The sequence below is a fragment of the Rhinolophus ferrumequinum genome, chromosome 17 (genome assembly GCF_004115265.2).
Source record: "Rhinolophus ferrumequinum isolate MPI-CBG mRhiFer1 chromosome 17, mRhiFer1_v1.p, whole genome shotgun sequence".
In the NCBI taxonomy this organism is placed as follows: domain Eukaryota; kingdom Metazoa; phylum Chordata; class Mammalia; order Chiroptera; family Rhinolophidae; genus Rhinolophus; species Rhinolophus ferrumequinum.
The window spans coordinates 41,566,118-41,589,424 of NC_046300.1; the positions used below are offsets into that span (position 1 = coordinate 41,566,118).

The 23,307-nt window shown below is 56.1% G+C and overlaps 1 protein-coding gene across 1 annotated transcript in view; it reads left to right on the forward strand.

Annotated features, from left to right (window-relative positions):
- Window positions 1-23,307, forward strand: part of PLXND1 (plexin D1) — a 50,499-nt gene that overhangs the window by 21,154 nt on the left and 6,038 nt on the right. Inside the window, exons 9-31 of the mRNA XM_033132482.1 lie at window positions 5,186-5,290; window positions 7,854-7,943; window positions 8,149-8,242; window positions 9,191-9,345; window positions 10,176-10,327; window positions 11,156-11,255; window positions 11,351-11,490; window positions 12,251-12,418; window positions 12,500-12,590; window positions 12,880-13,143; window positions 13,231-13,380; window positions 14,249-14,363; window positions 16,033-16,140; window positions 16,235-16,347; window positions 17,209-17,313; window positions 17,854-17,984; window positions 18,253-18,451; window positions 20,483-20,629; window positions 20,816-20,972; window positions 21,814-21,917; window positions 21,998-22,061; window positions 22,869-22,903; window positions 23,178-23,282. Of these exons, the coding sequence (XP_032988373.1) occupies window positions 5,186-5,290; window positions 7,854-7,943; window positions 8,149-8,242; window positions 9,191-9,345; window positions 10,176-10,327; window positions 11,156-11,255; window positions 11,351-11,490; window positions 12,251-12,418; window positions 12,500-12,590; window positions 12,880-13,143; window positions 13,231-13,380; window positions 14,249-14,363; window positions 16,033-16,140; window positions 16,235-16,347; window positions 17,209-17,313; window positions 17,854-17,984; window positions 18,253-18,451; window positions 20,483-20,629; window positions 20,816-20,972; window positions 21,814-21,917; window positions 21,998-22,061; window positions 22,869-22,903; window positions 23,178-23,282 (2,892 nt within the window). The remainder of the gene's footprint in view (window positions 1-5,185; window positions 5,291-7,853; window positions 7,944-8,148; window positions 8,243-9,190; window positions 9,346-10,175; window positions 10,328-11,155; window positions 11,256-11,350; window positions 11,491-12,250; window positions 12,419-12,499; window positions 12,591-12,879; window positions 13,144-13,230; window positions 13,381-14,248; window positions 14,364-16,032; window positions 16,141-16,234; window positions 16,348-17,208; window positions 17,314-17,853; window positions 17,985-18,252; window positions 18,452-20,482; window positions 20,630-20,815; window positions 20,973-21,813; window positions 21,918-21,997; window positions 22,062-22,868; window positions 22,904-23,177; window positions 23,283-23,307) is intronic.

The window sequence follows — 23,307 nt, forward strand, 5'->3', positions numbered from 1 at the left end:
GACAGCCCGAGTCAGTTTGTGCTTCCACCTTTCCACTCATCAGGCCAATGCTGGCTAGGTTTCAATTTTACCTGCAACATCTTCAGCAACCCTGGGGGGTCAGGAAGTATCAGACTTGGGCCTTGAATCCAAGCCTCTCTGTTTGGACCACATGTTCTCCCCTTTTCCGAAAATCAGGAGCTGGGCTGAAAGGCCCCCTTGGCACTGGGGACCCTGGGGCAGGGAACGCCGGGCTCTCCCTGTGTGGAGAGGGCAAGCTAGTGTCAGGAACCACACGTTCCCAGGTCCTTTTGCTCATTGTAGTCCCTTGGGCTCCACAGGGTGATTCTGCACTGGCTGGGGCAGGCCCTCCCCAGTGCTACGGGATGACTGGGTTTAATCAATTACTCCAGGGTGCAGTGAGGTGAGAGAGTAGGGAATAGGAAGAAAAATACAAACGGGAACACCACATACCTTACTGCTGGTTGTTTCTAGGGTGTGTTTTCTTGCAGGGTGGCCTCTCGCCTTTGCCCAAAGAGCCTCTAAAATCAGCCTAGCCTTGTGTCAGGGATGACCAAACAGGATTCATAAGACTTTGCCTGGGGTGGTAATGCCCAACCAGGTGGGATGGCTAGACCGGGGCGGGTGCTAGGACCCTGCTGAGCTCCTCCCCTGTCAGCTGGCTGCTGGGCTTTCTAGCCTGTAGCAGGGCTGTGAGGGGCCAGGTGAGGTACTGAGTTCCTGCCTTCAGCTCATCTCTCTAGGAAAGGGATGTTCCCACCCATTTTCCAGATAGCACAACTGAGGTAGTCAATATGACCCAGGTGCCCTGACTCCCAGCAGAAGGAAGTCACTGGGGCCCCACTCTGCACTTGCATCCCAGGAAGCAGCCCCAGCCTCTTGGCACTGGCCTTAAGAGAACCTAGTCAGGAATCCTTGAAGCCTTGTCTCCCCACCGCAGGTACCAGGTCATAGCCTGCACCTGGAATCCTCCGGTCTTAGGCCCTCCTGTTTGAGCCTCAGAAGTGCTTCGAGAATGGGGAATTCAGCAGGATCAATGTTTAACTCAAAGCAGTGAGGCAATAAATGTGGGTTTCTTCACTGGGAAGGAGGCCCGGTGGAGGCTCTGTGGCCAAACCACAGAGGAGGCTCCGAGCCTTTGTGGTGGACGCTGGGATTTCCAGTCTGGGCCAACCAGGACTCATGCTTTTGTCCTGAATCCTGTCCTTAGTCCTTATCTTCTAGCCCCCAGCCCAAGGTTGTGAGCTGGTAGGGACTCAATGAATATCAGCAGGAAGCATTTGCGCTGGCAGTCTGCCTCCTGCACTCTAAGCTAGAAGGGTGGCAGGGCAAGGGGGACCCAGCCTCAACACAGTGTGTTCACCATTTATTGAGCACCTGTTGTATGCCTGAATCTGTACTGGGCACTGGGAAAGAACCCAGTTAGACATAGTTCTGCCCTTCCCATCATGAGCCAAGACCTGCGGTGTGACTTGTGGCTGTATGATCCTGGGTAAGCTACTGAACTTCCCTGCCTGTTTCCCCATCTGTAAAATGGGGCCTGTTTCAAAGGCTGTGGTCGGGATCTGGAATTAGACCTGTAAGGCACTGACTTCATACTTGGCACATAGTAGGTGCTCATTAAAGTTTATGTAGGACAGAGAGAACTTCTCTGGGGGAGGGGACCTTTGTGCCTGGTCCTGACATGCATAGCTTACCAGCCTGGAGATATTTCTTTGGCTGTGCTTCCATAACCTGCTCCCCCCTAGGTCTGTGGTTCTGTGGGTCAAGAGTTAGGGTGGAGGCACAGAAAGGCCCTGTCTTAGAAGATTATGGTGATCTAGAAGGAGAAGAGGCACCCCCCTCCCTAGGCCTTTGCAAGGCTCAGAACTGATGCTTAATTTGCCATTTAATTTGCCTCTAGTCAGACAGCAGGCAGCTGGTCTGTACCTCCTCCTGGACCCCTCAAAAGCTGGGAGGAGGTGGTGGTCTTGGGCTTGGCCCAGGGGTTGTCCCTGGGAAGGCAGGACCTAGGGACTGAGTCTCGTGTCACTTCCCTATTTCCTTGTGGGCCCCAGAGGAAGGAAGTGAGGGCATAGAGGATATTGGGAGCAGGGTTCCAGCTTTCCTTAGGAGGCGAGGGGAGTTTGGAAGGTGGCCACATCCTCCACTTTCAGTTGTGCAAGGGTGGTGTGGCCTCCCCAATGGTGGCTTCCCTAAGGAGGTATGACTTTGGGCTGTAGAAGTGGGAGGGTTTGGCAGGTGGGAAGGTGGGCTCCCTTGGTGGGGAGCTTGGCATGGACACCTCCATGAAGCTCAGCTTCATTAGGAGCCAGTGGGGAGAGTGGTTTTGTAGGAACATGGGGGCAGTTTAGGGGGACTGGGGGGTGTGGGAAGTAGGGAGGGAACAGGTCAGGTGGGATCAGGTTCCCACTGGATGGGAACAGCAGTTCTTGAACTTAGTAGAAAATGTGGGAGAGTCTGTGAGTTCCATTGTGGGACAGGTGAGGCCCTCTGAACTGGCACGTGCTGGGCTCACATTCGGGTTTGTTGTGGCTCCCAGCATTGCTGCCCTGACATCTGTCGCCACTCCTGGTTCCCTGAACCTGCAGGCCTTGCTCCAGCAAAGGGAGAAGCCACTCAGCCTCTTTTTGAGGCATTGATGGCTTGACTTGGGATAGGACAGGCATCCTTTGGTGGCAAGTAGGGAAGCCCTCGTTCAGACTGGCTCGGTCCTAACAGAATTCACTGGCTCAGATGAGTGAAAAAATCTTGGGGGTTGGCATCATATCAGGCACAGCTGGATCCAGGGGTTCCAACAATGTGGTTAGGGACCTCCCTACCCCTTTAGGTGGGTTCGATGCTCAGTCAGGCCCTCCCTCCTGGTAGCAAGATGGGCCCAGCCAATCCAGGCCATTCCTGATCCCCCGGCAGCCCTGGGAAACAGGAAGAGCTTCTTCTCATTGGTTCTGCAGAAGTCCCATAGTTAAGTCTCACTGGCTGAACTGCGGTCACATACACTCCCAGAACCAATTGCTGAGGCCAGAGTGTCTGGGGCACCCGCCCATCCCTGGGGCTAAGGAGTAAGGTCTTCCCAAACCACAGTCCTGGGGGTTGGAGAGGTTCCCCAAAGGCCAAACCAGGCTTGGAGGCAGATGGTAGGGGATGGAGTCTGGCAGCAGATACACCAGCTGTCCCTATGGAGGGGCATCAGAGGGCAAAGCTGTGCCTGCATTCTAGCCTTGGTTCCACTCTGTAAAATGGGTACAAGTATCCAAGTGGCCATGGGTTATAAGGATCAGAGGGGAGTCATGGGGCCTTCAGAGATGGTCTCCCATCATTCCTTCTGGGGGCCTCTTGTGGGAGCTCCCCCTCCCTTGACCTTCATCCCCAGTGCCTCCTGTTGGCTACATACCCAACAGGGTGGAGAGGAGCTGGGGGGACAGAGCCACTGGCTCTCCAGCCAGCTGCAAAGCAGAACTGGCAGCAACCGTGAAACCTGATTGAAAACATGTGGGTTCCATTTTATGAAATTCCATGGGGTGTACACACGAGGCAGCACAGGACAGCAGCTCTGAGGCACAGCAACAAGGGAGGGGCTGGAACCAGCTCCTACCTCCCAGCCCCACAGTATAGTCAGCTCCCCAGGCCTGGCATGTCACTTCTCCAGCTAAGGCCCCCGTGCTCTGCAGGCACTGCTCCCAGGGAAACACCTGTCTGGGCAGTATTTCTGGCCTGGTGGTCAGCAAATGGTGTGGACAACTAGAGCCCTCTTGTGTTGTCTGTTCCATCTTAGGCAAACTACTTGGCTTCTCTTTGCCTCAATTTCCTACTCTGTAAAGTGGGTGTAATGAGTACCTACCTCATAGGGTTGCTTGGAGGAAGATTTGGTGAATTAATACAGGGCCAAGTGCTAAGAACCGTCCAGGTATAGTGAGGGCTGTGTGACAAACAGCTGCTACTGTCATTAGCATGACCATTAGTTATTGGCATTGACGTCCCTTTAAGGTCTGGTTTGATGCTGAGCCCTTGAGCTTCTCCTCAAGGAACTCCCTGCCTGATTGACAGTAAGGAGAAAAGACCCCAGGAAGGCCTCTAAAGTCCATGCCAACAGGCCTTTGGCCCTGGCTGGTGACCTCAAAGTGACAGATACATGGATCATCCCCAACCCAATTTGGGCAGCAGGACAGCAGAGCAGGAAGCTCCTAGGATGGAGGGCGCTGGCCCCTTGGTATGGCTGTGGCTGCTCCAGGGCCCCCAATGTGCCCCTCTCTCCGTCCCAGTAGGTCTGGCTCTTGGGGTGTGAAGAAGCAGGACATAGCCCACTGGGAACTCAAGGCAAGATGGGGGCTCCAGACTTCCTAGCTCAGGCCACCTGGTCCCTGCCCCTGGTCTCTGCCTCTCACCCTGGCCGGGGAGTCAGACAGATGGGAGTTCAAAGACCAGCTCTGCCCTCTGACCTCAGGCAGCCTCCACCTCTCTGAACCTCAGGTTTTCGCCCTCCCTCTCTCCCTTTCTTTCTTGAAGTAGTCCATGCACCACCAGCCTCAGTGGCTCCACCTTTGCCGTGGGACTCTGGGAGCTGGCCCCTCTGCCCAGGGGCTGTGACTTGTGTCCAGGCGGTGGGAAGGACTGTCCACTGGAGCCTGGTGGCACCAAGGCCCTCACAGCCCATTTTTCATGGGCCATTCAGTCGGGGCTTCTTTTTTCTAAAGCATTTTACATGCGTCATCTGAAAACCGGCATTCCAGAGCTGGCTGGAGTCTCGGAGAGTGCAGCCCCCCATTTTACAGTTGAGAAAGGTGGGGCCCAGAGATGGGGAGTGGGGCCAGCCCTCTACCTCAGCTTCCTGGCTTCCTCTGAGAGGTATGGTATGCAGTTGAACAGCCACAGAGGGATCTGGTTCCATCACGCAGGTTATTTCATCTCTCTGTGCCTCAGTTTCCTCATCTGTAAAATGGAGCCAGTAGATCCTCCTGCCCACAGGTCACCACGAGGATCAAATAAGATGGCGTGTAGGAGGCGCTGACATGTTGCCCTTGGTGCTGGTGGCTCTTATGATTTTGTTACTAGCGTTTTCTCATAACACCGGCTAACTGGCGCCTCCCCAGGGAGGCAAGACTGCATGGGCAGGCTGGGGTGGCCATGAAGCTTATCTCTTCTGAAATGCCCTGGTCACCCCCATCCCTGTGTGTTTTGACTGCAGAGCCCTCAGGACTGCCCCCAGATCCTGCCTTCACCCCTGGCACCTATGCCCACGGGTGGCTCCCAGACCATCCCAGTGCGTCTGGCCAACGCTGCCTTCTTCCAGGTAAGTGGAGGCCAGGCCCAGGTGGGAGAGGGGCTGGGAGAGTGCAGTGCCAGGTGGGGCCCCCTGCTGTGGGCCCACCACCCGTGCTTGGTTTCCTTACTCTGAATTTCTAGATTCTGTTGGAGAAAGCCCCACTCTAGTTGCATGGCGCTAAGGGAAAGGGAAGTAGGTTGTGAGGGCCAGGCCAAGGGGACAGACAGCAGGCCACCAGCAGCCTGAGGGAAACCCTGTCCAGCACCCACTGGGTTTCAAAACGCTTTGTCCAGGATCCCCAGACTCCCCTACCCGCTGAAATTCCCTTGGCAGAGCCGGGCCCCAGCCCATGGTAGTCACTGCCCATGCTATCCCCCACCCTGCCCCAAGGCTGAACTGTGACCCCTGGACACGTGTCCCCACTTGTGGCTGCCAGGTTTTCCCTGGATAATGGCCAGAGAACCCCTTTGCCAACCCATGCCCCATTGTCCAGATGGGGAAAATGAAGCCCAGAAAGGGGAAGTTGATGCCCCTGGGCCACGCGACGTTGGACTAGACTTGCAGCCTAGCCCTGGACTCCCAATTGAGTGCTCTTCCCTGCAGCCAGCCTTCCCTTCCCCCACTGCCCATCTGGGCTGGGGGAGGGGATGCCGCCCCTTTCTGGGTCCCTCCTGGAGGAGTATCCTGGGTGGGAAGCGTTGATGAGTCCTGGAAGCATGCCAGCCACCCCCCTCCCCAGCTCCTTGGGACTCGCCATCTGTCACTTCCACAGGGAAGCTGGGGCCTGCTGTCACACGTGGAGGCCACGTGCCGGGCATCTGGGATGTGTCGGGCAGCCTTGTGGTTGGGCTGGAGCTCTGTGAGGGGCAGGCAGGGACTGCCCTTGGCCCTCAAGCTCTGCCCTGCAGTGGTTAGGGCCGAGCCTCCAGGGGTCTGAGACGGTGTGGGGGGTAGTGCTGCTCCCCTGGACTGCAGGAACCTGGCATGGGGAGGCCCAACCCCTGGGTTTGGGTCCTGGCTACTTCTTTTGGGGGGCACATGTCTATCCTCACTGGGCCTCAGTGATCCCAGCCCTCCTGTCCCTGGGTCTGCTTCTAGAACACTGAGGGCAGCTGGCGGGGGCAGAGTCCCCTGTATGCGCTCTGCAGCAGCCCTGTTTGCTGAGCCTACAGCCTGGGGGTCCCCAGGACAGGCTGGACCTGCAGTCCCTACGGGGGCCGAGGCCTGAGCTCAGGGACTCAGAGGACAGACCAACCTGCCAGGACAAATGAGCTTTGAGCCCTGTCAACAGCCACTTTCCTGTGTTAGCTTCAGAGCAAAGGGGGAGAAGGGGCAGGGTACGGGGGAGGTTACTGATCTGCTTTCTCCTCAGAGTGTCACATCTGCCAATGACAGGGACATAAACAGGAAGTCCTGCCACGTGGCTGGCCTAACACTCATGAAACCTGAGTTTGTTCACTCAGCAAAAATTTACTGACATTACTCCCTGGAAGCTCTGTGCTGGGCCAAGGGCAAGATGAGACTGGGGAATTGGACCCTGTTTATTCGCTCAAGAAACATTTATTGAGCACCTCCTGCATGCTAATAACAACATATATTAGGCACCCACAGTATGCCACCCACTAAAGATACGCAATCTCCAGTTTTCTCAGCAACCCTGCGGAGTAGGGAAGCCTATTTCATTGCAGTTTAGAAAACCAAGGCTCAGAGAGGACCACATGCACAGGGTTGCATAGCTAGGAAGCAGCAGAGATGGGATTCGAACACGGGCATGTATGAAGTAGAACCTGAGCTTTTTAAACTGCCATCTGCTGTCGTTGGAGATGTCAGAGGGGCTAAGACCCAGCCCCAAACCTCACCAGTGGGTGAGGGGACAGGTGGAAACAGAGCCTGGGCAGCGGGATAAGGGTAGTTCTTGACATATGGGGGGAAGGGGGCAGGCTTTAGGAGCTTAATAGTGCCCCCAGCACACACCCAAATATTTATTGCTAAATGAGTGATTGGGTGAATGATCAAATGAGGAGTGCCGGATCTGAGGGGCACCTGGGAAAACTTTGAATGTGGGATATTTGAGCAGGATTTTGAAGGTTGTGTGGAGTTTTGCTGGGTGACAAAAAGAGAGGCAAGCCTTTCAGGTGAAGAACAGACTTGGTCCAAGGCCTGAGGGCAGAACAGTCTGCCATGTCCAGGAGTGTCCTGGTGTGACCGGAGTATGGACCTTGAGGAGCAGAGGTGGGGGGGTGTTAGGGCCAAAGAGTGGGTGGGATCTCATGGGATGAACCTTGAGTGTTGGTCTTGCTAAGGAGTTAGCACTTTATGAGCTGAGGAAAAGGCCCGAGGTTAGGCCATTAAGGGATGTTGGAGAGGCTTTTAGTGGCGTGGAGAGCACAAAGCCAAAGTTCTCCTTGTGTCCCTCAAACATTGGACATGGAGGCCAGGAAGGACATACTGGAGGAGGGTACAGCCGGAAAAGGCCTGATGGTAGGATGAAGCCCACTCTTCAGGGTAGCAGTTCACGATGTCGTGATGGAGTTGGAGGGCAGTGGGCACTGACCCAACTCCCCCCATGCCACCCGCTTGTTCCCCACAGAGTGCAGCTCTTGAATGTAGTTTTGGGCAGGAGGAGATCTTTGAAGCTGTGTGGGTGAATGAATCAGCTGTACGCTGCAACCAAGTGGTGGTGAGTGGTGTGGCCACAGAGGGGGCAGGAGAAGACCTGCACAAGTCCAGATACTGCACTGCCTTCTTCCCATCTTCCCTCTTTCCTCCTTTTGGTTCCCGCATTCCCAGTAGCGCTGTCCTCATCTGTCTCCATGACATCCCCTCCCCAGGAGAGACTTGGACGCCATCCACACCCCTCATACTTTTTCCCGTCCTTTTTGCAGCTCCACACGACCCAGAAGAGCCAGGTGTTTTCACTCAGCCTACAACTAAAGGGGCAGTCAGCCAGATTCCTGGACAGCCCTGACCCCATGACAGGTTGGAGCCCCCATCCACCCCACATGGCCACCAGGAACTCAACCACAATGGGTGGGGCTAAGCCTGGGAGTGCTCCCTGCATAGATACCCACATCGCCACGCCCCAACACGCATGGACACTCAGATCCCAGCCCTGCCATTCAGTGTCTGGCCACTCAGTACTTACTTATTGAGCAGCTACTCTGGGCCAGGCGTCACGCCCTTGGGGCATCTCTATGCCAGTGGCTATGCAGCCTTGGGCATATACTTACCCTCCCCTTTCTGAGCCTCATTGTCCCCATGTGAAATGAGGGCACAGGCCCTTTGGCAGAGGGCTTGGTGAGGATTTGCTAATATGATGCACACAGTGCCTTATAAGTGTGTCTGGGGCGGTCAGCACCCCGAAATGGTGGTGGTTGTCCTCACTGTAATCATATGTTTGAATCAGCTCTCCAAGGGCTGTCTGTTCATGGGGGACTCAGACATCTCCCTGTGTGCCCACATGAAGGCCTTAGAGCCAGTCTGCACACGGGGTTTCTGGAGAGTGCTCCCTACATGCCTCCTTGGATCACTCAAGCGTCTGCGGCCTGTAGAGCCCACATTGCTCAGTGTTCCTCAGCATCCCGGAGTGTTGCTGTGGGGTAAAGACACCCACTGACACATACTCCGGCCTGGGTATGAATCCCAGCTCTGCCACGCACAGGCTGTGTGACCTTGGGCATGTCACTTTACCTCTCTGAGCCTCATCTCTTATCTGTCAAATAGGGCTAATAAACAGCTCCCATCTGATAGAATCACAGCGAGCATGAATGGTATTAATGAGACTGTAGCTGCGCTGTGCTTAGCACAGGCCCTGGGGGTGGGGGGGTGTTGGAGAAAGTACTAAGAACCTCACAGGGTCCTGGCCCTCAGAACCAGGACCTGCCTCTGGGTGGGTGCTGACCCATGTTGCCTCTGTGTCTTTCCCAGTGGAAGTCTATAACTGCGCCATGGGCAGCCCCGACTGTTCCCAGTGCTTGGGCCGGGAGGACCTAGGCCACCTGTGTGTGTGGAGTGATGGCTGCCGCCTTCGGGGGCCCCTGCAGCCCCTGCCTGGCACCTGTCCCGCCCCTGAGATCCGAACGGTAAGCACACTCCCCCCAACCATGGAAGCCTGTTGTACACACATGCCTGTACGTGCACCTGCACCGCCACCCCACCTGGGCTCATGGACCCGCAACACGTGTGCTTATTCATGCCCAGGCACATGCATGCAGTATTACCTATTGAACACCTGCTGGGTGCCAGGCCCCTGCTCAGTGCTGGAGACATAGCAATGAACAAAAGAAAGTGCCTTCCCTTATGGAACTAATGTTTTTGTTGTGGGCAGGCAGGGGGCACAGGCAATAATGCGTAAGGAAATCATTTATGTATACAAGTTGGTAAATGCTAGGGAGAAAAATAGCAGGACAGGGCATTGGGAGTTGGGTGGAGGAGATACTGGGCTGAGTGTGTCTAGTTTTATAGCGAGGGCAGGAAAACCTTGCTAACATGGTGATAATTGCGATTGCCAATTACTCCCAAGCCTCTGTTTTAATTATGAAAAGTCTCAGGGAAGGATTCTGATTGGCTTAGCCTGGATCAGGTGCCCTCCCAGGCCCAGTCAGCTCTGGCTGGAATGCAGGATTGTGTGGTCAGATGTGACCACTGGGAGTGGATCTCAGTGTCCTCAGGAGACCCCCCCCCCAAGTAGCATTGACTCTGTCCACACGCTCTGTGTCCCCAGACCCTACTGGGCTCAGTAACACACACACATACTCATTGGCAGCCCCAGTGACGGTAGCCCCAGTGCTCTCCCCTAAGTGGTGGGTCTGTAGGGCCCGGCCTTCCGCTGGGTGCCTGCGACAGTGGCGAAGAAGCCTCCAGCATCCCAGTCTCAGGTCCCCATTTGCCCCTCTCTCTGGTCACCTGGCAGATTGAGCCCCTGAGTGGCCCCTTGGACGGCGGGACCTTGCTGACCATCCGTGGCAGGAACCTGGGCCGGCGGCTCAGCGACGTGGCCCATGGAGTGTGGATTGGCAGCGTGGCCTGTGAGCCACTGGCCGACAGATACACGGTGTCAGAGGAGTAAGGAGTGGGCAATCCCTGGGGCTGTTCACGTGACTTCCAGGCCCTACCCAACCTGGCAGTGCCAACCATCTCTCTGTCCTCCCTTCTGCCCTTGGCCGTCCCACCTTCCTCGGCAGGTACCCTTCTGCTCCCCAGAAGTAGCTCCCTCCTAGGTCTCCTGGATTTTGCTCAAGCCATTCCCACCTTTCTGCTCAGGACACTACTGCTTATCCTTCAAGTGCCTGCTCCTTTGGGAAGCCCTCCCGTGTTCGCTTTGACCAGCCCAACTTCCACAGAAGCCTTGCTCTGGTGGAAAAAATGCAGTTGAGAAAGTATGGGGGCTGCTGGTGGGGTGCAAAGATCTGGGCCTGCAGCTGTGGGGCCTGGCCCAGGGGGGCTCTAGGAAACAGGAGCCGAGAGTGAATAAATTGGATTTCCTTTCGGGAGCCCATAAGTCAGGCGTCCATCCAGAAAATGTCCTCATGGTCAGAGAATTTTCAAGTGTCCTAAGAGACCATCTTGTCTAACCCCTTGTCTTATAGTTGCAGAATTGTGGGAAAGTTGTAAGGTAGGGGGTGGTCCCCAGGAAGAGCCAGGGTGATACTTAGGAGACTCAGTGGCTGTTTTCCAACTGATAGGGAACCGAGGGGGTAATGCCCTTGGGTGTGTACCAGCTGAATGCCAACCTTAGCTGTGCTTGGGAGGAGTGGGTGGCTGAGTGCAAGAATGGGGAGCTCACACACCCTGGGGTACAGTAGGGGGCATTGTTCAAAGGAAAAATGGGCAGTGCCTGCCTGGCCCCTGGGATCTACTGGCTGCTCCCCTGACCAAAGATGCCTCCCCCAGGATTGTGTGCACCACAGGGCCAGCCCCAGGGGCATTCTCCGACGTGGTGACGGTGAACGCCTCCAAGGAGGGCAAATCACGGGAGCGCTTCTCCTATGTGGTAAGGGAGGCGTCCGCCCACCGTCCCGCCCACCCCGCCAGGCGCATGCCTAGGGGGTTGGCCCGAGGCCTGACCACCTACCTTCTACTCCACAGCTGCCCCTGGTCTACTCCCTGGAGCCTGCCATGGGCCCCAAGGCTGGGGGCACCAGGGTCACCATCCACGGGAGCGACCTCCACGTGGGCTCCGAGCTCCAGGTTCTGCTGAATGACACAGAGCCCTGCACAGAGCTTGTGTAAGCCCCTTGAGCCCAGCCACCCTCCTCCAGCCCATAGAAACCAGGGGGCTGGAGGGTTGGGGGTGATATCCAAGCATTACCCCTTGGCCACCCTTTCCGCTGTCCGAGCCTCAAGTTTTCTCGTTTGGTAAGACCAGTACCAGTGAGTCGTAGGAAGTCCTCTGTGCCCAGCAAGTAGTAATCGGTGCCCCTTCAGTGACCACTGCAGTGAAAATGGTGATGATTGTGCATACTCTGAGATCCTCAGCTCTTGGTGAAGTAGCTCTGTCTATATTATGCACTTACTGTGACCCAGGCCCCACTGATGGGCATTTCTGGGGACACCAAGATGAACCCAACACATCTCAGCCCTCAGGATAGCAGATACTCCCACCGGAAATAGGAATTCCACTGGGGTTGGGACTGGAAGAAAAGTCTGGGCTTTCAAGGCCTCGGGACAGGGTCCTTACCAGGGGCACCTGTCGGGACAGGAGCTCTGGGAAGGCTTCTTGGAGGAGGTGGGACTGGGAAATTGGGAAGAACAGGCAGGGTCAGAGAGAAGGGGTGTTCGCGGTGGGGAGGACAACCCCTGCAAAGTGTGGCAGTGGGGATACAGAAACAGCAGACTTATGTACGAGGGGGCAGAAGACCAGGTTGAGGCCGATTGGAAAGGCCTTAAACCCAGGCCGAGTGCACAGGCCTGTGCCCCTGGTGATAGGGCAGGGGCAAGTAGTGGGAGCTGGGGACCCTGCTGATCATGTCTGCTGCCATCCCACAGGCGCACAGACACCAGCATTGCCTGCACGGTGCCTGGGGGGGCGCTGCCAGCCCCAGTGCCCGTGTGTGTGCGTTTTGAGCACCGGGGCTGCGTGCGTGGCAACCTCACCTTCTGGTACATGCAGAACCCGGTCATCACGGCCATCAGTCCCCGCCGCAGCCCTGTCAGGTGAGACCCAACCCCCAGCCCCCAGGCGGGTCTCACTCTCTGGGGCTGCAGCTGGGCTGATGGGGCTTGCTGTCCCCACAGCGGTGGCAGGACCATCACGGTGGCTGGTGAGCGTTTCCACATGGTGCAGAATGTATCCATGGCTGTGCACCACATTGGCCGGCAGCCCACGGTGAGGGGGGCAGGGCACTGAGGCAGGCGGGGGCGGGGGCGGGGGGGTGGCCCGCAGCCCAGACTGACCGGGCCCCACGCTGCTGCGTCTCCCCGTCTCTGTCTCTCCTTATCTCTTTGCCTCTCTGTCTGTCTCTGTCTCCTGTCTGTCTCCCCATCCCTTCTTATCTTTCCGTCTCTCCCTGTCTCCATCTCTCCCTCTGTCTCTCTGTGTCTCCTTAAACTTCAATCTCTCCCCATCTCTCCACGTCTGTCTGTCCATCCCCTGGCCTGTGGCCCTCTCCCACCAGCTCTGCAAGGTTCTCAACTCCACCCTCATCACCTGCCCATCCCCTGGGGCCCTGAGCAATGCCTCGGCACCAGTGGACTTCTTCATCAATGGGCGGGCCTACGCCGATGAGGTGGCAGTGGCTGAGGAGCTGCTAGACCCCGAGGAGACCCAGCGGGGCAGCAGGTTCCGCCTGGACTACCTCCCCGACCCACAGTTCTCCACGGCCAAGAGGGAGAAGTGGATCAAGCACCACCCTGGGGAGCCCCTCACCCTGGTCATCCATGTGAGTGCCAGCAGGTGCCAGGGAGGAGGAGTGAGTGGGACAGGCTCAGCCATGGGCCGCAGTGAGCACCCACCTCCTTTCCCGCAGAAGGAGCAGGACAGCCTAGGGCTCGAGAGCCACGAGTACCGTGTCAAGATAGGCCAAGTGGCCTGCGACATCCAGATCATCTCAGAGAGAGTCATCCACTGCTCGGTCAACGAGTCCCTAGGAACAGCCGAGGGGCAGCTGCCCATCACGGTGAGTGGGCGGGGCACTGGAGGCACAAGTGGACCTGAACGCCAGCCCCATCTACCCGAGCAGCTGCCCCCTGCCCCAGCACATGGGAGCAGAACATTTTCGTACTCAGTAACTTAGGCAAACAGAACAAAGCAGCTTTACAACCTCACTTGACAGATGAGGAAACTGAGGGGCAAGAATTTAGTGACCTGCTCAAGGTCAGTGATCGGCCCCCGCGAGGCATGATGGGGCTGGACCCTGAGAGGCCATAAGTGGACCCCTGTTCCACTGGGTGCTCCACCCTGAGTCTGGGCTGCTGGCCACCACACAGAGTCACAGAGGGGAGGGAAGCAGGAGTGGAGAGAGAACCCAGAAAGTGGGATCTTTTCTGCACTGTACCTGCTTGTATGCCACCTGAGATGGGGAGGTCACTTCCTCACAGGCACTACTTGCCACCCCAGGACAGCTTGATTGGGAAAGCTCCCTTTCACCCACACCCCAGCTCAAATTCTGCCCTTTGAATCCTCAGACACCACCTGCTCCCCTGCTCCCAGGACAAACCAACAGACACTTGGGGACAGCAGCCAGGTCCTGTGAACTGCCCTGCCTCTGGCTCCTCGGCTGCTCCTCCCAGGCTATAATTATAGCACCGCCCCCTGTACTCAGTTTCCCCTCTGTGCCAGGCCCAGGACTAAGGGATGACAAGCATCATCTCATTTAGCCCTCACAGTATCCCCAGGCAGTGGGTGTGGTTATCTCTGTATTATAGATGTGGCATCTGAGGCTCAGAGAAGTCAGGTGACTTGCCCCAGGCCACACAGCTAATGAGGAGAAGAGCCAAGGCATAAGCCCAGGGAAGCTATAACGCCTTCCCCCCACCTTTGTGCAGATCCAGGTAGGGAACTTCAACCAGACCATTGCTACACTACAGCTGGGTGGCAGCGAGACCGCCATCATCGTGTCCATCGTCATCTGCAGCGTCCTGCTGCTGCTTTCTGTAGTCGGTAAGAAGCCCCACCCTTGTGACACCTTGGAGGGAGGACCTGCCTCTGAAGATGGGCAGAGACAGGCATAATAGGCTGGGGGTCCAGCTGGAACAAGGCCCGGGGGTGGAAATAAGTCCCGCGCCCAAAGGTGGGGTGAGAGGTGTGCCCGGCTGTAGCCCACATGGGTGGAAGATGATGGATGTTGGGAGGATGTGCTGGGCCGTGCGCTTGAGTGCCAGACAGAAGAGTTTCGAACCTTGCTTTCCAGTCAGTAGGGAGCTACTGAAGGTATTTAAGAGAAGGTTGTTCAGGGCAGTTAACCTAGGCTATACCACTATTAAAACAATGGTTATAAATGTAATACATTCAACGTAGCAGAGAAATTGAAACCCTCATACACTGTTGGTGGGTTGGAAAATGGTGCAGCCACTTTGGAAAATACCTGGGCAGTTCCTTAAAATATTAAAGAGCTGTCATGTGACCCAGCAATTCCACTCTACCCAAGAGACGTGAAAGCACGTTCACACAAAAACTTGTGCATGAAAATGCATAGCAGCACTGGTCATAACAGTCAAAAAGCAGAATAATCCAGTGTCCATCAACTGATGAATGAACAGAATGCGGTATATCCATACAACGGAATATTATTCAGCCATAAAAAGGAATGAAGTACTGGCTCATGCTACAGCATGGATGAACCTTAACAACATGTGAAATGAAAGAAGCCAGTCACAAAAGACCACATATTCTAGGATTCCATTTATATGAAATATCCAGAATAGGTAAATCCATAGAGATAGAAAGCAGATTATTGGTTGCGAGAGTCTGGGAAAGGAGGGGTAGGGAGCAACTGCTAGTGGTTATGAGTCTTGAGGCAGAAACAAATGTTCTAAAGGTAGGTGGTGGTGGATGCGTAACCCTGTGAACATACTAAAAACCATTGACTTGTATACTTGAAATGGATGGTTATATGGCATGTGCATTGTTACCTTAACGAAGCTGTTTTTAAAAAGTAAATATTCAATATAGAAATTTTTAGAGAAAACTGGATGAAGCTAAAAGGAAAAAAATACCCATCATTAACACCCTATATATGTTGGTATATTTCCTACCAGTCTCTTTTCTTAAAAATTTATATATATGTATAGTATATATAAATGTATATTATATATAAAATATGAAATATTTCAATATGATGTATAGTCCCTTCCCCACCCCAGAAAGTGATTATAATATACTGCTTTGTAATCTGCTTTTAAATATTTCTTAATTCACAAATAGCATCTGGTTATTGTAGAAAGAATTGAAAATGCTAAAAAAACAGAGACCAGCAAGCACCCATAATTCTCTCACCTAGGGAAAGCCACTAAAAATAGTTTATCACCACCTTACACACACTCTCTCTCTCTCTTTCTCTCGCTCTCACTCTCACTCTCTGCTTTTTATAAGAATGGGACATTGAGCTTTATTTTATTGGCTGTTCCCCAAGCCCTTTGCCCCATAGGAGTTTGTCAGCCCACTCAGGAGTGGAGGACTGAGTGCCACCTTCCCACACCTTCCCCAGAGGAGGTGGAGCTGAGACCCCAGGCAGGACCTCTCCCTCCAGGCCCAGGCTCTGTACATAGCAGGTGCCAAAAAATACTGTCCAAAGGGCTTTCAAGGCCTGACTCCCCTCTGCTGCCTACAGCCCTGTTCGTCTTCTGCACCAAGAGCCGCCGTGCCGAGCGCTACTGGCAGAAGACGCTGCTGCAGATGGAGGAGATGGAATCTCAGATCCGAGAGGAAATCCGTAAAGGTAGCCGGTGGGGACCGTGCAGGAGTGTGGGCCTCGGCTTTCCCAACTGGGGAATGAGTTTGAGATCCGCTCACTGCCACCTGCCTGTCACCAGGCTTTGCTGAGCTGCAGACGGACATGACAGATCTGACCAAGGAGCTGAACCGCAGCCAGGGCATCCCTTTCCTGGAGTATAAGCACTTTGTGACCCGCACCTTCTTCCCTAAGGTCAGCCTGTGCCCCCACCAGCCACCACAGGGACTCCTGGGCCTGTCTAGGCTGTGCAGCTCTGGAGGGCACTTATGCATCTGGGAAAACTTGGCTAGTGCAGTGTGGGCTCCTTAAGCAATGCAAACCCTCCACACCCACTCACAGGGCCTGTCAGGGGAGGCCCTTTCTCCCCCCACTTTCCGTCTCTACTCACTTGATGTTTAACTGTCCGTATGGAAACCAGCTGCCAGCCTCACTCCTCCTAGGGTGCCAACCCTGCCTCTCCCCTCACTGAGGGGGCAGTAGAGGCAGCCCAGGTGCTCCCAGGCCCCATGTGCCCTGCCAGCATCTCATCTCTGGGTCCTTTCCTAGCCAGGCTTCCTTGGTCTACATGTCCCCTCCTCCTGCCCGCTGGACTCTGCTCCATCCTTTCCATGCCTCTTTCTGTTCCAGGGGCTGCGGCCCTGTCCCCACCTTCCCTGACCTGTCCAGAGCATTTGTGCCAGTGGCCAGTGCCCTCTTGCACTGTCCACACTGTTCTCCATACAGCAGCCAAACAAGCCCATGTCGTGGTTCCTCTCTGCCAGCCTCTCTGCCTCAGTTTCCCTTATTCTACACTGTGCTACTTTTGCTTCCTTTTAAGCCTTGTGCCCTCTTGTATTAGCACACCTTGGCTCTGCTGGTTCCACTCCTCCGTTTCCTCCAGGAAGCCCCCTGACACACCCCTCCCCACTCCTCTGGAATCCTGTGGCTCCCTGGGCACGGCCCACTGTCTCTTCTTCCTTTATAAGATGTCCCTTTGCCTTCGTTGAGCGGCCCTTGCATGACAGTCAAGAGAGTCTGCAGCCCCACTGAGATGCGGGGGGTCTGCCTCCACAGTGTTCCTCCCTCTACGAAGAGCGTTACATACTGCCCTCCCAGACCCTCAACTCACAGGGCAGCTCCCCAGTGCAGGAGACCCACCCGCTGCTGGGAGAGTGGAAGGTGAGTACCCACAACTCCCCTGCACACACACACTGGGCTGCCTCAGGGCCACCCCGCCCCTTTCTGGCCCCACTCCGGGGCCAAAATCTCCATTGATCCCAATCTCCGGGGGCTGGGAGGCACCTGCCATGGGATAGTAGTGAGCCCTCCATCCCAGGAGGCATTGAAGCAGCCCTTCAGGGTGTTGTTATAAATGCGGACCCCCAGGCCAGGTAGAGAGGGGAGAGGATTGGGCCTCCCTGGACATCCCACTCTACCTGCTGCTTAGAGCCTAGAAGGTGAGACAGTCCCACACATGGCAACACTGGGTTAACTCCAGGCACCCTTGCTCTTCTCTGTGCCCCACTTTTCAATGCAACTGAGCCATTGTTCCAATCACAGGGAATTAGGAAGCATCCACTATTAAAAGGTAGTGAGCTCCCTATCCCTGGAGTCATTCAAGGAGCCATTCATGGCATTATAAGTGCTAACTCCTAGACCAGGTAGAGGCACTGGACCCCTGAGCCCCTGTGAAAACTGCATCACCAATCGCTTCCACAGATCCCTGAGAGCTGCCGGCCCAACATGGAAGAGGGGATCAGCCTGTTTTCCTCGCTTCTGAACAACAAACACTTCCTCATTGTCTTCGTCCACGCACTGGAGCAGCAGAAAGACTTCGCCGTACGCGACAGGTCAGGCTGCCAGGCTGTGGGAGCGGGACAGGGGCTCATCTGAGGCCACAGCGCTGGTCCTGGCTGGGGCAGTTTACAAATCACCACATTCTCTGGGCAGTTGTCTGGCCCCCAGCATCAGGTCCTGGGGGTCCTCCCCTTCCTGGGCCGGGATTCCTCCTGCACAGGCACACCAGTGATGACGTGGCCCCAGAGCCCCCACTTGGTGGTCCCCAGATCCCAGAGCCATGAGAAACGGCTGGAGCTGACGCCCCGTGACCACCCACAGGTGCAGCCTGGCCTCCCTGCTGACCATCGCGCTCCATAGCAAGCTCGAATATTACACGAGCATCATGAAGGAGCTGCTGGTGGACCTCATCGACGCCTCGGCCGCCAAGAACCCTAAGCTCATGCTGCGGCGCACGGAGTCCGTGGTCGAGAAGATGCTCACCAACTGGATGTCCATCTGCATGTACAGCTGTCTGCGGGTGAGGCGGGTGCAGCGGGTGCAGCGGTGCCTCCCACACTGCAGGGGCCTCCCCCTCTGAGCCGTCGTAATAGGTCGGACTTTGTTTTATCCTCCCACCAGCATTTCCAGGAGGGTTATCCTTTGTGCAGATGTGGACAGAGGGACTCAGAGGAGGGTGGGTACAGGCCCAGAGGATCCATTATACAGACGAGGAACTGAGGCTTGGAGGAGGCTGGCTTCCTGCGAGGGCCCAGAGCCAGCTCAGGGAGGAACAGAGGCCACGTCAGGGCCTTGTTATGGAAGATTGTTTTCTCAGTCATCAAACCTTCCCTGGTGTGGCTTTGGGCCGCCGCTCCGGGTTTGGGAGTATTAGACCTGGGCCTGGCCCTTGAGGCTCTTCCAGCGTTAGGGGAGAGAGACGTGGAAACAAATTAAAATACTGCGAAGCTCAGCCATCGAGGCCTCAGACCTGGCTGGAGGGTTCAAGGTGGCTTCCTGGAGAGGGTGACTCCAAACGGAGGCCTCAGGACTTAGTGGAACGAGCCAGGTGGGGAGGGTGTTCTAATGACAGCGTGGACAAAGGCCAGGAGAAGGGGATGTTTATAAAAGGAACTGAAGGAAGTCTGGCGACTTTCTGATGAGAGATGAGGCTAGAAAAGCCAGTGGGGCTACATAGTCAAGGCCTTCTGCACTCTGCCAAAGGGACCCGATTCGGGCTTTTCTGCAGAACGCAAGTTGCTCAGCCCCTGGTCCTGTCCCAGTGTCCAGTGCCCTGCAGTGGTAGAGGCCAGGGAGTCATCTGGGATCGTGCAAGAAAGACACAGGCCTGGGTGGAGCCCAGAACCAGGGCCTCAGATGTCCTGGGTTTGAGTCCTGTCTTTGGCATAAACCAGCTGTGTGACCCTGAACAAGGCATTGCTCTCTCTGGACCTTGGTTTCTATCTATCGGGTGGGGCCTCTGTCCCTGGGCTTGGCGCTTATTAGGGCCAGGTAGTCTAGAGGAGCCCTGTGGATCCTCTCGGGGTGAGTGGGGGAGTGTGGTGGAATAGGGGAGGCTGGTCCTAGGGAGGGATCACCAGGACGCCCCAGTATTATTGGTCTCCACTGTCTGCCTTCTGAGTCATCAGGAAAGACCCAGCTGCAACAGGAACCAGAGGGGCTACAGTGGACTCTGGACCCAGCTCCCTTGGCCTCTTTGTGTGGCCTCAGCCAGGCTTTCCCTCTGAGCCTCTGTTTCCTCCAGAAAATGGGGCATCACTGGCTTCCCCCCACCCCCAGAACTGGAGAACTAGATCAGGAATAAGAGCTGGCATGTTGCCTTCATAATCTTTGCCAAATTTGCCTGATACTATTATATGCTTATTTTTTCCCTTAAATCAGCCTTCTGTGTTTACCTAAATATCCGCTATCAATGGAACACCTGGGTCACTTGCTATAAAATGACCATAAAGTCAGCTCATGGCTATGGATGGCAGCAGAGTCCCTTTCTGGCTGTGTGCACTTTATGAAAGGGCCAGGGTATCTGAGGCCCCAGTCAAGTCCAAGACTCTCCACACTCACCAGGCTGTGATCTGGATTATTGGAGGCCATGTCTGTGTTCTGGTTCCACCTGAACTCACCTGGTGAGGCTTAGCAGAAAGAGTCATAGGCTTGGGAGTCAGCTGATCCAGGATTTGAATCCAGCGCTGCCACTTCCCAGCTGGGTGACCCTAGGCTGGTGGCTTGCCCTCTCTGAGCCTCGGCAGTATGTGGAAGAGTTGTTGGGAAGATGAAATGAATGTGCCCAGCCACAGTTGGCAGTGTTCGACCTTAGAGTCCATGGAGACACCCAGGGAGTTGGGACGACAGGGATGGCACCAGATCCAAAAGGAGGATATTAAACAGACAGCCATGGAGGCTTTGGTGGAAAGGGGTGGTGAAAGTGTTCCAGGTGGGGGCTGCAGCACAGCCACAGGCTTAGGCGCTGAAATATGGAGGGTGAGCAGGGAGGTGGTAGGGGCTGGGATGTGCAGGCGGGGCCTCAGCCCCTGACAGCCCGTGTCCACCCCAGGAGACCGTGGGGGAGCCATTCTTCCTGCTCCTGTGTGCCATCAAGCAGCAGATCAACAAGGGTTCTATAGACGCCATCACGGGCAAGGCCCGCTACACACTCAACGAGGAGTGGCTGCTGCGGGAGAACATTGAGGCCAAGCCCCGGGTGAGCTGGGTGGGGCGAGGGCAGCTGGGCAGCAAGGTGGCACCATCTCCCGGGCTGGCTGGGAGGGGGTCCTCGCATGCCTGAAGGCTCCAACCTTGCCCCGGCCTCCCCAAGCAGGTTGTCACCCCACCTGGGCCCAGGGTAGTGATGTGGGGACTTGCTGACCTTCTGCCCCCTCTCGTGCAGAACCTGAACGTGTCCTTCCAGGGCTGTGGCATGGACTCGCTGAGCGTGCGGGCCATGGACACCGACACGCTGACACAGGTGAAGGAGAAGATCCTGGAGGCCTTCTGCAAGAATGTGCCCTACTCCCAGTGGCCTCGCGCCGAGGACGTCGACCTTGGTGGGCAGGGGTGGGGTGGCACAGCTTGGCATGGGGCTGCTTTGATGGAACCAGCCCCTATCTTGGTCATACACTCTTTTCATTCAGCAAAAGTGCGTTCATTTTGGCGCCGGGGACATGGCTGGTCAGACAAGGTGCCCATCGGCAAGGAGCTCCTCTTCTAGTAGGGACACAGGCCCTGCAGCGTAAGCAGGCTGCGGGCAACAGCAAGCAGTGCTCAGGAAAGGCTTTTCCAAGAAGGGGATGTTGGAGTGAGTTTTGAAGGATGCACAGGATTCTGGTTTGGTCAAGAAGCGAGGGCCGTTCACCTTACGATCAGCAGCCTTTCCCGAGCACTTGGTCTGTGCCAGGCCCCATTGTAAGCACGAGGCTATGATGGTGAACAGGCTGGCACAGCGACTGTCCATTCAGAGCAGGGGACTTCAGGTGGCTCTCCAGGGCTGGCATGCAGGAGAGAGTGGGCTAGGAGATGAGGCTGGGCTGGCGCTCAGTCACCCAGATCCTGGAGGGGCAGAGTCGGCACTTGTGCTTCACCTGGAGGACAGCGGGGAGCCCCGTAAGGGGTGTGAGCCTTTCACAGGTGGCAGCTTTTCTTTAATCAGCAATAGTAACAGAGCCCCGAGCACGAGGACCTTTCCAGAACTCCTGCTCTGTGCTGACGACTGGGACACCCTGTTCCCCACTTATCTCCCCTCCCCTTTTATAGAGGCTCAGGGAGAGGCGTGGCATGCCCCAGGTTCCACAGAGGTAGCAAGCGGCCTCTACCTGTGTGGCCAGGCTGGTGCTGCCCCCCGGGCTGGCTCCCTTCCCCTGGCCCTGACACCCTGCTCCCTGTCCCCAGAGTGGTTCGCTTCGAGCACGCAGAGCTACATCCTCCGGGACCTGGATGACACCTCCGTGATGGAGGATGGCCGCAAGAAACTCAACACTCTGGCCCACTACAAGGTGGGGTCCCCAGCCCCACCAAACCCCATTCCCAGCCTCCCTAACCCTCCCTCTGACCTCATCTTCTCCCCTCCTATCAGATCCCTGAAGGTGCCTCGCTGGCCATGAGCCTCACAGACAAGAAGGACAACACGTTGGGCCGAGGTAGTGCCGGTGGACTTGGGGAGGGTGTCTGGGGCCCCTTCTGAGTGATCCTAGTGGGGAAACGGAGGCTTCAAGAGGCAAGGCTGGACTGGGCTGTGGCCTCCTTGGTCGGGGCAGGGGCCAGGCCAGGCCTCTCTGCCCCAGTACCGCTTGGGCAGAGCCTTTGGGCCGGCCCTGTGATGAGGCTTCAGGCTGATTTCCTTCGGGCAGTCACAGCGGCCCCAGGAGGGCGGGATGTGGTTCCAGTAGGTTTGGGCAGCTGCCAGGGCAGAGGGGAAGGCTGGCATGCCCATCAAGGATTTGGGGCTGTGCTGCTGCCTCAAGTCCCACGATCCACACCCTCAGATGCCCCAGGCCCGGCTGGCTAACTGCCAGGCCTGGGGTCCTCGGCTCCTGTGGGTTTCAGGGTCTCCTCCTGAGGTCAGGAGCAGGATCTTGGGTCTCTCCCAGCAGCTTGTGAGGTCGGGGTTGGCAGAGGCTCTGGCTGAAGGGTGGAATGAGTGAGGGCAGCCATCCCGGGGGCCTCTCCCATCTCCATGTGTGACCATCTCTGTTTCTCCATTGCTCTCCCCATTTTTCTTAAAACTTTGTGTATCTTTCTGTCTCTCAACGCCTCTACCTTTATCTTTGTCTCATTTTCTGTGTCTCTCTGGGTCTCTCTCTCTTATCTCTGTATTTTTCTCTTTGCCTCTCTCTCCATCTCCTTTTCTCCATGTGTCTCTTTAGAACTCTATTTCTATTGGTTTCTCTCTCTCTTCCCACCTCCTCCTCTCTGTTTATTTATTGTGTGTGTTTTTCCTCTCTCAGTAAAAGACTTGGACACCGAGAAGTATTTCCATTTGGTGAGTGCCCAGCCTCCAGCCCTGGGGGCATCCGCCCATCACGGGGTGTGGACTTGGCTTCCTACCACACGGGGCCTCTGGGGAGCGCTCCCAGTCCCTGGGAAAGACTAGGGGTGGGGGAGCGGGTATGGGACCCAGAATCAGAGGGAGCCTGGGCATCTGTACACACACAGTGTATGCAGACCAAGTGCCTGTAGGAAAAGGACAGGACTGCCCCCAGGACGGCCAGGGATGGTGCCCGGTGCTGGCACTGACCACCACCCCGGTCGCCCAGGTGCTGCCCACGGACGAGCTGGCAGAGCCTAAGAAGTCCCACCGGCAGAGCCACCGCAAGAAGGTGCTACCAGAGATCTACTTGACTCGCCTGCTGTCCACCAAGGTAGGCCAGGCCTCATCTCCACATC